General features: G+C 41.8%; 1 protein-coding gene across 4 annotated transcripts in view; it reads left to right on the top strand.

The window, feature by feature from the left end:
• The window catches only part of LOC128638648 (uncharacterized), a 421,261-nt gene that overhangs the window by 362,972 nt on the left and 40,838 nt on the right, over positions 1 to 17,451 (top strand). For all 4 annotated transcript variants that reach the window (XM_053690743.1, XM_053690741.1, XM_053690739.1 and 1 more), the window contains one exon: positions 6,008 to 6,054. In XM_053690743.1, coding sequence (XP_053546718.1) covers positions 6,008 to 6,054 — 47 coding nt within the window. The remainder of the gene's footprint in view (positions 1 to 6,007; positions 6,055 to 17,451) is intronic.

Genomic DNA, 17,451 nt, shown 5'->3' with positions numbered 1-17,451 from the left:
ATTGAGGTGACATCATTGGGTCTGACCAGTTAAAAGCTACATTAGATATAGAGTGATACATGTGTGTGATATATCCAGCTAAAAAATCAGGGTTAGTTCCAAAAGAAACTACCCTGTGGTGGAGGTAATTGTGGACTTGCTTCTTTTGTGCACAAAGACAATGGGAATGATGTTTCCCACAGATAGAAATAGTGTTGTTCACAATTATGTAAATACAGTAACCCTGGTGTGCAGTAAATATATGTCAAAGTAGTAAAAATAATGTTATCAGTGTTATGTTTAAGCACTAATGGTGTTTGGACAGTGCTTGAGCCAGAAAAACTGGCTAACTCATATTATCACAACAAAGATTTGGTTCATATAAGGGTGTTACCAGGATTATCTGCTAGTTAGTTAAATACTATGGTTGCCAGGGACACAATGTAAATTGGTTCAGATATTGGGTTGTTAACCGTAACTTAGATGATTAGGAGTATACAGTGGACATTAACCAGCTACTATTACCCAACCACTGGAATTACTATTATTCTACTGTTACATATAGCGGTGCAAAAAGCACATAACAATCAAGTCTAGGGTTGTTAGGTAATGTACCGTAGTGTCAAGAGTACATAGTACTATGTATAAAACCACTGCAGTAAATTTCTATCAGTTGCTAAGTTAAGCGGTGCGTACAGCACATTAAGGCCTAGATTTAGAGTTTTGCGGCCAAAGGGGTGCGTTAGCTACGCATGCTTTTTTCTGGCCGCACCTTTTAAATACCTCTGGTATTGAGAGTTCACAGAATGGCTGCATTAGGCTCCAAAAAAGGAGCGTAGAGCATATTTACCGCAACTTCAACTCTCGATACCAGCGGTGCTTACGGACGCGGCCAGCTTCAAAAACGTGCTCGTGCACGATTCCCCCATAGAAAACAATGGGGCTGTTTGAGCTGAAAAAAAACCTAACACCTGCAAAAAAGCCGCGTTCAGCTCCTAACGCAGCCCCATTGTTTGCTATGGGGAAACATTTCCTACGTCTGCACCTAACACTCTAACATGTACCCCGAGTCTAAACACCCCTAATCTTACACTTATTAACCCCTATTCTGCCGCCCCCGCTATCGCTGACACCTGCATATTTTTTTTAACCCCTAATCTGCCGCTCCGTAAACCGCCGCTACTTACATTATCCCTATGTACCCCTAATCTGCTGCCCCTAACACCGCCGACCCCTATATTATATTTATCAACCCCTAATCTGCCCCCCACAACATCGCCTCCACCTGCCTACACTTATTAACCCCTAATCTGCCGAGCGGACCGCACCGCTATTATAATAAAGTTATTAAACCCTAATCCGCCTCACTCCCGCCTCAATAACCCTATAATAAATAGTATTAACCCCTAATCTGCCCTCCCTAACATCGCCGACACCTAACTTCAAACATTAACCCCTAATCTGCCGACTAGAGCTCACCGCTATTCTAATAAATGTATTAACCCCTAAAGCTAAGTCTAACCCTAACACTAACACCCCCCTAAGTTAAATATAATTTAAATCTAGCGAAATAAATTAACTCTTATTAAATAAATTATTCCTATTTAAAGCTAAATACTTACCTGTAAAATAAACCCTAATATAGCTACAATATAAATTATAATTATATTATAGCTATTTTAGGATTTATATTTATTTTACAGGTAACTTTGTATTTATTTTAACCAGGTACAATAGCTATTAAATAGTTAAGAACTATTTAATAGCTAAAATAGTTAAAATAATTACAAAATTACCTGTAAAATAAATCCTAACCTAAGTTACAATTAAACCTAACACTACACTATCAATAAATTAATTAAATACAATACCTACAAATAAATACAATGAAATAAACTAACTAAAGTACAAAAAATAAAAAAGAACTAAGTTACAAAAAATAAAAAAATATTTACAAACATTAGAAAAATATTACAACAATTTTAAACTAATTACACCTACTCTAAGCCCCCTAATAAAATAAAAAAATGCCCTACCCTATTCTAAATTAAAAAAGTTCAAAGCTCTTTTACCTTACCAGCCCTGAACAGGGCCCTTTGCGGGGCATGCCCCAAGAAATTCAGCTCTTTTGCCTGTAAAAAAACACATACAATACCCCCCCAACATTACAACCCACCACCCACATACCCCTAATCTAACCCAAACCCCCCTTAAATAAACCTAACACTAAGCCCCTGAAGATCTTCCTACCTTATCTTCACCTCACCGGGTATCACACCGATCCGTCCTGGCTCCAAAATCTTCATCCAACCCAAGCGGGGGCTGGCGATCCATAATCCTGCGGCTGAAGAGGTCCAGAAGAGGCTCCAAAGTCTTCATCCTATCCGGGAAGAAGAGGCGATCCAGACCGGCAACCATCTTGATCCAAGCGGCATCTTCTATCTTCATCCGATGAGGAACGGCTCCATCGTGAAGACCTCCAGCGCGGATCAATCTTCTTCCGACGACGTCCAACTGAAGAATGACGGTTCCTTTAAGGGACGTCATCCAAGATGGCGTCCCTCGAATTCCGATTGGCTGATAGGATTCTATCAGCCAATCGGAATTAAGGTAGGAAAATTCTGATTGGCTGATGGAATCAGCCAATCAGAATCAAGTTCAATCCGATTGGCTGATCCGATCAGCCAATCAGATTGAGCTCGCATTCTATTGGCTGATCAGAACAGCCAATAGAATGCGAGCCCAATCTGATTGGCTGATTGAATCGGAATTCGAGGGACGTCATCTTGGATGACGTCCCTTAAAGGAACCGTCATTCTTCAGTTGGAAGTCGTCGGAAGAAGATTGGTCCGCGCTGGAGGTCTTCACGATGGAGCCGTTCCTCATCGGATGAAGATAGAAGATGCCGCTTGGATCAAGATGGTTGCCGGTCTGGATAGCCTCTTCTTCCCCCGCTTGGGTTGGATGAAGATTTTGGAGCCAGGACCGATCGGTGATACCCGGTGAGGTGAAGATAAGGTAGGAAGATCTTCAGGGGCTTAGTGTTAGGTTTATTTAAGGGGGGTTTGGGTTAGATTAGGGGTATGTGGGTGGTGGGTTGTAATGTTGGGGGGGGTATTGTATGTGTTTTTTTACAGGCAAAAGAGCTGAATTCTTTGGGGCATGCCCCGCAAAGGGCCCTGTTCAGGGCTGGTAAGGTAAAAGAGCTTTGAACTTTTGTAATTTAGAATAGGGTAGGTCATTTTTTTATTTTGGGGGGCTTTGTTATTTTATTAGGGGGCTTAGAGTAGGTGTAATTAGTTTAAAATTGTTGTAATATTTTTCTAATGTTTGTAAATATTTTTTTATTTTTTGTAACTTAGTTCTTTTTTATTTTTTGTACTTTAGTTAGTTTATTTAATTGTATTTATTTGTAGGTATTGTATTTAATTAATGTATTGATAGTGTAGTGTTAGGTTTAATTGTAGATAATTGTAGGTATTTTATTTAATTAATTTATTGATAGTGTAGTGTTAGGTTTAATTGTAACTTAGGTTAGGATTTATTTTACAGGTAATTTTGTAATTATTTTAACTATTTTAGCTATTAAATAGTTCTTAACTATTTAATAGCTATTGTACCTGGTTAAAATAAATACAAAGTTACCTGTAAAATAAATATAAATCTTAAAATAGCTATAATATAATTATTATTTATATTGTAGCTATATTAGGGTTTATTTTACAGGTAAGTATTTAGCTTTAAATAGGAATAATTTATTTAATAAGAGTTAATTTATTTTGTTAGATAAAAATTATATTTAACTTAGGGGGGTGTTAGGGTTAGAATTAGCTTTAGGGGTTAAAAATTTATTATAGTAGCGGTGAGCTCCGCTCGGCAGATTAGGGGTTAATTATTGTAGGTAGCTGTCGGCGACGTTGTGGGGGGCAGATTAGGGGTTAATAAATATAATATAGGGGTCGGCGGTGTTAGGGGCAGCAGATTAGGGGTACATAGGGATAATGTAAGTAGCGGCGGTTTACGGAGCGGCAGATTAGGGGTTAATAATAATATGCAGGGGTCAGCGATAGCGGGGGCGGCAGATTAGGGGTTAATAAATATAATATAGGGGTCGGCGGTGTTAGGGGCAGCAGATTAGGGGTACATAGGGATAATGTAGGTGGCGGCAGTGTACGGAGCGGAAGATTAGTGGTTAAAAAATTTAAATATAGTGGCGGCGATGTGGGGGGGCCTCGGTTTAGGGGTACATAAGTAGTTTATGGGTGTTAGTGTACTTTAGAGCACAGTAGTTAAGAGCTTTATAAACCGGCATTAGCCCAGAAAGCTCTTAACTACTGACTTTTTTCTGCGGCTGGAGTTTTGTCGTTAGATTTCTAACGCTCACTTCAGCCACGACTCTAAATACCGGAGTTAGAAAGATCCCATTGAAAAGATAGGATACGCAATTGACGTAAGGGGATCTGCGGTATGGAAAAGTTGCAGCTGGAAAGTGAGCGTTAGACCCTTTCCTGACTGACTCCAAATACCGGCGGTAGCCTAAAACCAGCGTTAGGAGCCTCTAACGCTGGTTTTCACGGCTACAGCCAAACTCTAAATCTAGGCCTAAGTTTCTATTTTGAATCTTAATTCTAATGCAGCAGTGTGAGCGCATATAATGCTGTTATTTTCTGCCAAACCGCTAGAGCAATTAATTATCAAAGTTTTGGTACCCCTGGTTTTCCCATAAGTTTTAACCACTAAAGGAAAAAGGGCCTTAAAAGGCCAGCAAATTATTAGCTTTAAACCATAAGTTTTCTATTAACAACAAAGTCACAAAAGAAGCAAGTCCACAATTACCTCCACCACAGGGTAGTTTCTTTTGGAACTAACCCTGATTTTTTAGCTGGATATATCACACACATGTATCACTCTATATCTAATGTAGCTTTTAACTGGTCAGACCCAATGATGTCACCTCAATAGGTGTTTAAGTGCAAATACCCCAATAAATAAATAATTTTGTTTACAATATCCTAGGACACAGGGTGTTCCCTAAGTCCCAAAGTATGGTATAATTGCATAGGGAAATTACACTTTAATTCAAACGGTCATTCATACATACTTCAGCTACATTTATGCTATTATATTAGGTTAATTTTTTTATCTTGTTTTTTTATTTTTGTTTCAATAAAAGTTATATTTTAATCATCAAATATTTTTCTTGCTAACCTATGATATAGTTATTTAGGCTCTCAAAATAAGCATTAATACTTAAAAGTATGTTTTCAAATTTATAAAAGGGAAATAGCACTTTTCTTTTCATTCATGATTTAGAAAGACCATGTAATTTTAAACAACTTTTCAATTTACTTTTATTATTTATTTTCAATTTATTATACAGTATTATTATTATTTCTTTGTTTTATTTACTTCAATTTACTATCATCTAATTTGCTTCAGTCTCTTGATATCCTTTGTTGAAAAGCATATCTAAATAGGTTCAGTAGCTGATTGGTGGCTACACATAAGTGCCTAGTGTGATTGGCTTACCCATGTGCATTGCTATTTGTTCAACAAAGGATATCTTAAGAATTAAATTAGATAATAGAAATAAATTGGAATGTTGTTAAAAATTGTATTCTCTACCTGAATCATGAAAACAATTTTGGGCTTCATGTCCCTTTAAATGCAAAAGCAGGGTTTTGGGCTGATGAGTTGTAATACAAATGCAATAAGTATGCAACTACCAGTTAAAGTACAGGGTGTGCTGTAGTTAAAAATTTTAAAAGGACACAAAATTTTAGATTTTAGATTTCTTATACGAACAATGTGTAATGTCTGACCAAGTGTTGTCTGCACAAGGCCTGAGCATATAGAATAACCCACTACACATTATCAACTGCACTCAAATTGCGGTCTGCGCCATTGTATACCAAGGCAATTTTAAACATAATAAATAATGATGATAGACACGTTTAAATGCTTTGTTTTTATTTTGTTAAAGACTAACTTCAAAAATTATGTTTGTTTTTTTTGTTTTATAATTTAGTCAAATACCGTTAGAAGACAAAGTGCCACATGCGAAGGAACCAACATGTAAGTAATGCCTGGAGTACTGTGATATACACTATAAAGGTAGTGTGTGTGTGTGTGTGTGGGGGGGGGGGTGTTAGTATCCACATCTAAATAGAATATTTTTTTTAACAATAATGGTACTTGGAGCAAGCTGAGGTTTATACACAGATATTAGGTAAATGTTACATTGGAGCAACAGAAAAATACATTTCCATGTGCAGATACAGAAAACATTATAACACCATGTTAGTGAGATTTAGCCCATGATGAATCAGTTTGCTTTACTACATCAATGTGCAAGTACATATCTATTAAAATACAGCGTGCACATATTGATGTTTGACAGAAATGCTTTAGTGACTACTTTGATCAAAATGGGTTAAACTCAGTTCTCAACAAGTGGTTTAGTCAGGTGCACTTCAAATGGCATTCTAGCAGAAATAATATGCTCTAGTTTGTTAGAGCATGTCATTCTTGCATTAATAACCCTAGAAAACTATCGGCCAGATTGCAAGTTTTGCGTTAGGAGCTGTGCGGTGCTAACGAGCACTTTCTTCTCACCGCTCACTTACCTGCAGCACTGGTATTACGGGTTTTTACAAACCCGGCGTTAAAAGGCAAGAAGTGAGCGTTGAGCAAAATTTTGCTCCATATCTCACTCCAATACCAGCGCTGCTTAAGTAAGCGGTGAGCTGGTCGTACGTGCTCGTGCACGATTTCCCTATAGACATCAATTGGGAGAGCCGGCTGAGAAAAAGTCTAACACCTGCCAAAAAGCAGTGTAAATCTCAGTAACGCAGCCCCATTGATTCCTATGGGGAAATAAAAGTTATGTTTACACCTAACACCCTAACATGAACCAGAGTCTAAACACCCCTAATTCTACACTTATTAACCCCTAATATGCCACCCCCCGACACCTACATTATACTGATTAACACCTAATCTGCCGCTCTGGACATCGCCGCCACCTACATTATACTTATTAACCCCTAATCTGCTGCCCCCAACATTGCCGACACCTACATTATTTTTATTAACCCCTAATCTGCCGCCCCCAATGTCGCTGCAACCTACATACACTTAACACCTAATCTGCCGCCCCCAACGTCGCAGCCACTATATTAAATTTATTAACCCCTAAACCTAAGTCTAACCCTAACACCCCCTAATTGAAATATAATTTAAATAAAATTACTATCATTAACTCCATTATTCCTATTTAAAACTAAATACTTACCTGTAAAATAAACCCTAAGCTAGCTATTCTAAAGTCAGTAGTTATGAGTTTTACACTACAACGCTGTAGCATAAAACTCATAACTAAAGTGCTAAAAAGTACACTAACACCCATAAACTACCTGTTAACCCCTAAACCGAGGCCCTCCCGCATCGCACACACTAAAATAAAATTATTAACTCCTAATCTGCTGCTCCGAACATCACCGCCACTATAATAAAAATATTAACCCCTAAACCGCCGCACTCCCGCCTCGCAAACACTAGTTAAATATTATTAACCCCTAATCTGCCGCCTCTAACATCGCCGCCACCTACATTATACTTATTAACCCCTAATCTGCTGCCCCCAACGTCCCTGCCACTATATTAAATGTATTAACCCCTAAACCTAAGTCTAACCCTAACCCTAACACCCCCTAACTTAAATATAATTTAAATAAATCTAAAAAAATTCCTATCATTAACTAAATTCTTCCTATTTAAAGCTAAATACTTACCTATAAAATAAACCCTAAGCTAGCTACAATATAACTAATAGTTACATTGTAGATAGCTTACGGTTTATTTTTATTTTACAGACAAGTTTGTATTTATTTTAACTAGGTGGCGGCGATGTTAGAGGCGCCAGATTAGGGGTTAATAATATTTAACTCGTTTTTGCGAGGCGGGAGTGCGGCGGTTTAGGGGTTAATATTTTTATTATAGTGGCGGTGATGTCCGGAGCAGCAGATTAGGAGTTAATAATTTTATTTTAGTGTTTGCGATGCGGGAGGGCTTCGGTTTAGGGGTTAACAGGTATTTTATGGGTGTTAGTGTACTTTAGCACTTTAGTTATGAGTTTTATGCTACAGCGTTGTAGTGTAAAACTCATAACTACTGACTTTAGAATGCGTTAGGAATCTTGGAGGTAGAGGATGTACCGCTCACTTTTTGGCCTCCCAGGACAGACTCGTAATACCAGCGCTATGGAAGTCCCATAGAAAAAAGACTTTACAAAGTTTTCGTAAGTCGTTTTGCGGTAAGGCCAAAAAAGTGTGCGGTGCCCCTAAACCTGCAAGACTCGTAATACCAGCGGTAGTGAAAAAGCAGCGCTAGGACCTGTTAACGCTGCTTTTTCAGCTTACCACAAAACTCGTAATCTAGTCGTATGTATTTAACATATGCAAAGTAGTTAAACACAAATGTAGAGTCCAGCTCAGAAGCTGCAAACCTTACTATTCCCGAGCAAGGTACAACTGGTCAGCCAATCAGGAGCTATCTTGGGTCAGTAATGCAAAAAATAAATCAAGGGGTTACATTTGTTTAATAAGAGCCAAACCAACATATGTCATGCAAGATTTAAAGGGACAGTAAAGTCAAAATTTAACTTTCATGAATCAGATGTGATTTTAAACAACTTTCAAGTTTACTTCTGTTATCAATTTTACTTTGTTCTCTCTGTATAATTTATTAAAGAGTAAAACTAGGTAGGCTCATAAGAGCTCAGGAGTGTGCATGTGTCTTTAGTATTCTATATGGAAGCAGTGTTTTGCAACATTGTATAACAAAGCTACAGATAATTTTGCAAAACACTGCTGCCACAGAGTACTAAAGACACGTGCACACTCCTGAGCGCTAATGAACCTACCTAGTTTTACTCTTCAATAAAAGATATTAAAAGATTAAAGCAAATTTGATAACAGAGGTAAATTGGAAAGTTGTTTAAAATGACATGCTCTATCTTGAAAGTTTAATTTTGACTTTATGGTCCCTTAAAAAAAATTACAAAAACAAAATACTGAAAATATATAAATATTTAACCACTTAAAATGCTGTATGTATATTTCATGTATAATATATATACCGCTGTTCCTTTTTGTCCATTACCATTGAGAAAGATGTTAATGAAGCAGACTTGGGGCTAGATGATTGAAAGTTCTCTGGGCTGGCGAGATTATTAAAGAATGCTTGCCAGTCTCTAACGCTCGTGGGATACTCCTCTATCAGACCAAACTTGGCCAGTATTCTTGATATCACGGCATCGAGCTAGAATGATAGGGAATATCCCAGAGCAGAGAAAGTTAGTAAGATGAGGAAGGCGGCACTCACCACAGGCAGGACAGTTCCCAGGGGCAACAGAAGAGCAGTCCAAGATGAACCACTAGAATGGTCAGGCAGGCAGGGTCTGGCAACAGTAAGGCAGTCCAAGGATAAACCACTAGAAAGGTCAGGCAGGCAGGGTTTGGCAACAGTAAAGCAGTCCAACAGTTTAAGGGTTAAGGCAGGTAGAGTAGTCAGACAGGCAGGTTCAGCAACAATAATTAATCCAGCAGTGTAAGGGTTAAGGCAGGTAGAGTAGTGAGACAGGCAGATTCAGCAACAATAATCAATCCAGCAGTGTAAGGGTTAAGGCAGGTAGAGTAGTCAGACAGGCAGGTTCAGCAACAATAATCAATCCAGCAGTGTAAGGGTTAAGGCAGGTAGAGTAGTCAGATAGGCAGGTTCAGCAACAATATTTAGGCACATAGAAAGAACGATCTGTCACACCCAGGAGCACACAAAGTATCACCTATACTTGGGCAGTGACAGATCGTTATTAGAACATTTAAATAGGTGCAGATTTGCGCCACTGAGCTGTGACCGGCATCCGGAGCGTACGGCGATAACGTCAGTGCCGCACGCATCTGGAGCCGACACTGCCCCTGGCAACGAGCAGGGAAGTAGACGCCGCGCCCCTAGCCCCTAGCGTGACATAGCCCCCTCTCAAGGGTTCTGTCATGCTCGGCTGAGCAGGTTCAGGGGTATGGAGCATGTGCGAGGTGATGGCTGAGTTAAGCTGAGAGGATGTGAAGAGGTGAGTAGGACTCAGTATACCAGAATGGAAACACAGAACAAAGAAGGTCTTTTCTTAAAGAAACTTTACTAAGGTAATGCAAGGAAATCAAGGAGGTAAAGCACATCAAGGTTATATTCCAAACTAATAATAAACAAATGAAAGTCTTTGGTAAAGCAACTTGGTTTCAGGAACGGGCCGAGCATACGCCAGTATCTCGGTAAGGCAACTTGGTTTCAGGAATGGGCTGAGCATACGCCAGTAACTTGGTAAAGCAACTGGGGTTCAGGAACGGACCGAGCATATGCCAGTATCTCGGTAAGGCAACTTGGTTTCAGGAAGGAGCCGAGCATACGCCAGTATCTCAGTAAGGTAACTTGGTTTCAGGAAGGGGCCGAGCATACGCCAGTGTCTCGGTAAGGTAACTTGGTTTCAGGAAGGGGCCGAGCATACGCCAGTATCTCGGTAAGGTAACTTGGTTTCAGGAAGGGGCCGAGCATACGCCAGTATCTCGGTAAGGTAACTTGGTTTCAGGAAGGGGCCGAGCATACGCCAGTATCTCGGTAAGGACACTTGGTTTCAGGAAGGGGCCGAGCAAACGCCAGTATCTCGGTAAGGTAACTTGGTTTCAGGAACGGGCCGAGCATACACCAGTATCTCGGTAAGGTAACTTGGTTTCAGGAAGGGGCCGAGCATACGCCAGTATCTCGGTAAGGACACTTGGTTTCAGGAAGACAAATGTCACAGTAGAGTTGCTTAGACTCAGCAAGCAGATGTACATACAGTTCTTACAGCAGTGGAGTTTAGTACCAACAGCCAAGGAAGTATACAGGTACTCTCAGAAGAGGTGTTCAGTCTCACAGCAGAGGTACTTGGCTTCAGGATAAACAGATGTAACAGTATAGTTGCTTAGACTCAGCAAGCAGATTAACATACAGTTCTTACAGCAGTGGAGTTTAGTACCAACAGCCAATGAAGTATACAGGTACTCACAGCAGAGGTACTTGACTTCAGGATAAACAGATGTCACAGTATAGTTGCTTAGACTCAGCAGCCAGTTAAGCTTACAGTTCTCACAGCATGGTGATAGACACAGTAGCCAAGTAAGCATACAGGATACAAAAGAATTGTCAGAATACAAGCCAAGGGTAAGTAGCCATGAAAGCAGTCCAATCTTTCATAAAGCAAAAAGGGGAATCCAGAAGAATGGTCAATCAGCAAGCCGAGTTCAGATGCCAGGGATCCAACAACAAAACAGGAATTCAGGAAACAGAACAGAGGCAAAAACAAAGGAATTCAATCACAATGTCAAGGCACCAAATGATTAGTGAAGCAGCCCTTTATAGCAGAGATGATTAGAAAACTACCTGCAGCTGGAGCAAGAGAGTAATCCACTGCAGGTAACAGGTCTCCAAAATGCTGCAAACATAAACAGATACCTCTGGTGGCACAGGAAAAGAAAAACAGGCTTGGAACCAGGAGTCTCAGGTTCAAATCCAGGCATGGCCGTGACAGTTCCCCCTTCCCAAGGATACTCTCTGAGCAGCCTTAGCTTCTTAGAAAGTCCACTTTTCTGACCACAGTCCCATCAGAGGCAAGGATACATTCAGGAGGTATAATGTTGGTCCTTGGGCCTTCTGAAGAAAGTCCTTGCAAAGAGTTGCAACAATGGTTCTTTTAGATTTTATTCTGGAGCATTTAGGTAGATGACCCATGTTCCTTCCCCGGACTGCAGTTTGGGGTTCTGACTCTTCCGAGTTTGAATATTCATAAATTGTAGAAAAACCATCTGAATTATCTTCCTCAGTGCCAGATGATACTGTGGGTGGTAAGGTTCCAGCTAGAATTTGTGATACCTGAGTCACAGGGTTTTGGAAGGTTAAGGAAACAGATGAACCAGACTCCTGCTGGTGACTGGATGTAATGGAACCCTTTTGAAAAGAGGGAACAGAAACTTCCAGAGAAGAAACAAAGTCAGATTTTATGTGAGAAGTACCAGTTTCATCTGGGAGTTGTTGCACCAGGATATTATGTAACCGGTCCTCTGCCATCTTTGTTCTTGGGTTTGAGGTACTCTTCCCAGCTGTCACCAAAGCAGATGAAGCAGAACTAGTAGCTGAGGAGTCTTGGGTAGATCTCTTAGGAGGTCTTACTGTACAGTAGGAGATGATATGGCTAGAGCCCCTACAATAAAAACAGAGCCCTTGAGTTCTCCTTCTTGTAATCTCCGTAGGTGAAAGGGGTGCTGTAGCAGCTTTGATGTTACCCTCTGTAGTAGTTTTAGAAGACTTTCCTTTAAATGTCACTGAGGCAGCTCTGGGAGGTACAGAGGAAGTCAGAACTGTGGAAGATTTCTCTGGAGTTAATTGGCAAAAAACATTTCGAAAAAAATCTCTCTGAGTGTCAAATAAAGTCTGAATGTATAGGACTGTGTTATACGTTGCACCTTATCAGGAAGGTCTTGAAAAAGCAGTTGCATTAGCTGTGCCATGTTTGTCACTTGTTCTAGTAGGGCTTTCAAAACTGGTACCACCTCTGCAAGTTCCAATGTGTGGCCTTGACATTCTGTCATGCTCGGCTGAGCAGGTTCAGGGGTATGGAGCATGTGAGAGGTGATGGCTGAGTTAAGCTGAGAGGATGTGAAGAGGTGAGTACCAGAATGGAAACACAGAACAAAGAAGGTCTTTTCTTAAAGAAACTTTACTAAGGTAATGCAAGGAAAACAAGAGGTAAAGCACATCAAGGTTATATTTCAAACTAATAATAAGCAAACAAAAGTCTTTGGTAAGGCAACTTGGTTTCAGGAACGGGCCGAGCATACACCAGTATCTTGGTAAGGCAACTTGGTTTCAGGAACGGGCCAAGCATACGCCAGTATCTCGGTAAGGCAACTTGGTTTCAGGAACGGGCCGAGCATACGCCAGTAACTCGGTAAAGCAACTTGGGTTCAGGAACGGGCCGAGCATACGCCAGTATCTCGGTAAAGCAACTTGGGTTCAGGAACGGGCCGAGCATACGCCAGTATCTCGGTAAGGCAACTGGGGTTCAGGAACGGACCGAGCATACGCCAGTATCTTGGTAAGGCAATTTGGTTTCAGGAAGGGGCCAAGCATACACCAGTATCTCGGTAAGGCAACTTGGTTTCAGGAACGGGCCGAGCATATGCCAGTATCTCGGTAAGGTAACTTGGTTTCAGGAAGGGGCCGAGCATACGCCAGTATCTCAGTAAGGTAACTTGGTTTCAGGAAGGGGCCAGCATACGCCAGTATCTCGGTAAGGTAACTTGGTTTCAGGAAGGGGCCGAGCATACGCCAGTATCTCTGTAAGGACACTTGGCTTTAAAGGAAGGGGCCGAGCATACGCCAGTATCTCGGTAAGGCAACTTGGTTTCAGGAAGGGGCCAAGCATACGCCAGTATCTCGGTAAGGTAACTTGGTTTCAGGAACGGGCCGAGCATACGCCAGTATCTCGGTAAGGCAACTTGGTTTCAGGAAGGGGCCTAGCATACGCCAGTATCTCGGTAAGGACACTTGGTTTCAGGAAGACAAATGTCACAGTAAGGTTGCTTAGACTCAGCAAGCAGATGTACATACAGTTCTTACAGCAGTGGAGTTTAGTACCAACAGCCAAGGAAGTATACAGGAACTCTCAGAAGAGGTGTTCAGTCTCACAGCAGAGGTACTTGGCTTCAGGATAAACAAATGACACAGTAGAGTTGCTTAGACTCAGCAAGCAGATTAACATACAGTTCTTACAGCAGTGGAGTTTAGTACCAACAGCCAAGGAAGTATACAGGTACTCTCAGAAGAGGTGTTCAGTCTCACAGCAGAGGTACTTGACTTCAGGATAAACAGATGTCACATTATAGTTGCTTAGACTCAGCAAGCAGATTAACATACAGTTCTTACAGCAGTGGAGTTTAGTATCAACAGCCAATGAAGTATACAGGTACTCACAGCAGAGGTACTTGGCTTCAGAATAAACAGATGTCACAGTATAGTTGCTTAGACTCAGCAAGCAGATTAACATACAGTTCTTACAGCAGTGGAGTTTAGTACCAACAGCCAAGGAAGTATACAGGTACTCACAGCAGAGGTACTTGACTTCAGGATAAACAGATGTCACAGTATAGTTGCTTAGACTCAGCAGCCAGTTAAGCTTACAGTTCTCACAGCATGGTGATAGACACAGTAGCCAAGTAAGCATACAGGATACAAAATAATTGTCAGAATACAAGCCAATGGTCAGTAGCCAGGAAAGCAGTCTAATCTTTCATAAAGCAAAAAGGGGAATCCAGAAGAATGGTCAGTCAGCAAGCCGAGTTCAGATGCCAGGGATCCAACAACAAAACAGGAATTCAGGAAACAGAGGCAAAAACAAAGGAATGCAATCACAATATCAAGGCACCAAATGATTAGTGAAGTAGCCCTTTATAGCAGAGATGATTAGAAAACTACCTGCAGCAGGCAAGCAGGTGGAGCCAGAGAGTAATCCACTACAGGTAACAGGTCTCCAAAATGCTGCAAACATAAACAGATACCTCTGGTGGCACAGGAAAAGAAAAACAGGCTGGGAACCAGGAGTCTCAGGTTCCCTCCGGTAACCAGAGTCGGCCTCAAAGGATAAGCAGCATGGAATCTGGATACCAGAGATGGAGCATGCACATCACGGGCAGGAACCCAGGAATGATCTGCCACGGAGTAACCCTTCCAATGTATCAGATACTGCAGTTGTCTGCACCTGTATCTGGAGTCCATAATCTTAGCTACTTCATATTCGGGGTCACCATGGACCAAGAGCGGAGGAGGAGGAGCTCTGAGCCGGGTATATCTATTCTTCATATAAGGTTTAAGTAGTGAGATGTGGAAGACTGGATGTATGTGTAGGGTTTTTGGCAAGGCCACTTTGTAGGCAACAGGAGACAGTCTTTTCAGGACCTTGTAAGGACCGATAAACCTAGGCCCCAATTTGTGACAGGGTTGACGTAGACGAATATAAGAAGATAAGAGACCACAAAGTTAAAACGGGAAAAGAACAAGGCCCACCTGGCCTGTTGAGGATTAAGTCGATGAGCAGTCTCTAGGTAAGTCAGATTCTTGTAGTTGGTGAGAATCTGAATAGGATTGACGGTGCCCTCTAAACAGTGACGCCATTCAGATAAGGCCATCTTAGTGGCTAAGAGTTCATGATTACCCACATCGTAGTTCCTCTCAGCAGGAGTGAAACATTTAGAGAAAAAGGCTGCAGGGTGTGACTTGGAAGTCAAAGGGTCCCTTTGAGTAACAACTGCTCCAGCCCCTATCTCGGAGGCATCAACCTCTAAAGTGAACTGTAGGTCAGGATCAGGATGGCGGAGCACACAAGCTGAACAAAAAGTCTTTTTCAGACAAGAGAAGGCATTTATGGCCTCAGGAGGCCAATATTTACAGTCTTTGTTCCGTTTTGTCAATTCAGTAAGAGGAGCGACTGCTTGAGAAAAGTTCTTTATAAACTTGCGGTAATAATTGGAGAATCCTAAGAACCTCTGCAATTCCTTTAAAGAGGTAGGTTGAGGCCATTCTAGTACTGCAGTGAGTTTAGCAGGATCCATGGCAAAACCCTCCTTGGAGATGATATAACCAAGGAATTGGATCTGAACTTGATCAAACTCACACTTTTCTAGCTTGGCTACCAAAGAATTAACTCTGAGACAAAGAAGTACCTGTCTCACGTGCCTATGATGCTCCTCTAAAGTGGAAGAGAAAACAAGGATATCATCCAGATAAACAATGACAGTGCGGTTGAGGAGGTCACGGAAGACATTGTTGACAAATGCCTGGAAGACTGCAGGGGCATTACACAGCCCAAAGGGCATTACAAGGTATTTGTAATGCCCAGATCTTATGTTAAAGACCGTCTTCCATTTGTGGCCTGGAAAGATGCGAATTAGATTGTATGCCCCACGTAAGTCCAATTTGGTAAAAAAGCGAGCATCCTGGAATGAGTCATACAGTTCGGTGATCAATGGTATGGGATAGCGATTCTTGATGGTTATGTAGTTCAAGGCCCTGTAGTCTATGCAGGGTCTGAGCCCACCATCCTTCTAACTGACAAAAAAGAAGCCAGCCCCAGCAGGAGGGGAGGAAGGGCGAATGAAACCTTTAGCTAGGTTCTCTTGGATGTACTCCTCCATGGATTTGGTTTCAGCCTTGGAGAGTGGATAAGCCCTCCCTTTAGGAAGTGGGGCTCCGGGAAAGAGGTTGATCTTGCAGTCATAAGGACTGTGGGGTGGCAGCACGTTGGCTGTTTTTTTCTCAAACACATCAGCAAAGTCCATGTATACTGAAGGAATTTTTAAAGGAGTCTGTATACTGGCTGTGGGAATACAGGGCAGAGGAATGACTTTAGCAAGGCAGGAATGGAAACAGGAGGTACCCCAGGAGGCCAGTTGTCCCTCAGCCCAGTCGAACTGTGAATTGTGTACCCGAAGCCAAGGAAGACCAAGGATGACAGGCTGTGCTGGGAAATTAATGACCTCAAACTGCCGCTGTTCAGTGTGGAGGACTCCCACAGTCAGGTTCAGGGGTGCTGACTCAAAATGGATCATGCCCGAACCAAGGGGGGTGCCATCCAGGGTAGTTATTTTTGAGACAATGGGGCCTATCTATCAAGCTCCGAATGGAGCTTGATTGCCGTGTTTCTGGCGAGTCTTCAGACTCGCCAGAAACACAAGTTATGGAGCAGCGGTCACAAAGACTGCTGCTCCATAACCCTGTCCACCTGCTCTGAGCAGGCGAACAGGAATTGCTGGAATTTAACCCGATCTAGTACGATCGGGTTGATTGACACCCCCTGCTGGTGGCCGATTGGCCGTGAGTCTGCAGGGGGCGGCGTTGCACCACGTATTGCTCTCCGCATTCAGCAATGTCTTGCGGACCTGATCCGCACTGTCGGATCAGGTCCACAAGACATTTGATAAATAGGCCCCAATGTCTTTTCTGCAGAAGAGGCAAACCAGCTTGAATCATAAAATGGTGATCCAGGAAGTTTCCAGCTGCCACTGAATCAATGAAGGCTTGAGTATGGACAGTATTCTGAAGGAAGGTAAGGGTAACAGGTACCAGGATCCGAGAGGAGTGAGGGGATTTAGTTGAGATCATGCTTAGAGGTACCCCAGTGTTATCCCCTAAGCATTGGCTTTTCCCGGCCGAATGTCACAGTCCTTTAGTTGGTGGGTGTTAGATCCACAATAAAAACATAATCTCAGTCTCCTTCTTCTCTGCCTTTCAGACTCTGAAGGTTTGAAGGAAGAGAGATCCATTGGTTCCTCTACTGAGGTAACTGGAGTAGCTGAAGGGGTACCGGATGCTGCCAAAACTGGGCAA

The sequence above is a fragment of the Bombina bombina genome, chromosome 8 (assembly GCF_027579735.1).
Source record: "Bombina bombina isolate aBomBom1 chromosome 8, aBomBom1.pri, whole genome shotgun sequence".
In the NCBI taxonomy this organism is placed as follows: domain Eukaryota; kingdom Metazoa; phylum Chordata; class Amphibia; order Anura; family Bombinatoridae; genus Bombina; species Bombina bombina.
The sequence above is the reverse complement of the archived record's forward strand: the minus strand, read 5'-3'. Positions and strand labels throughout refer to the sequence as shown.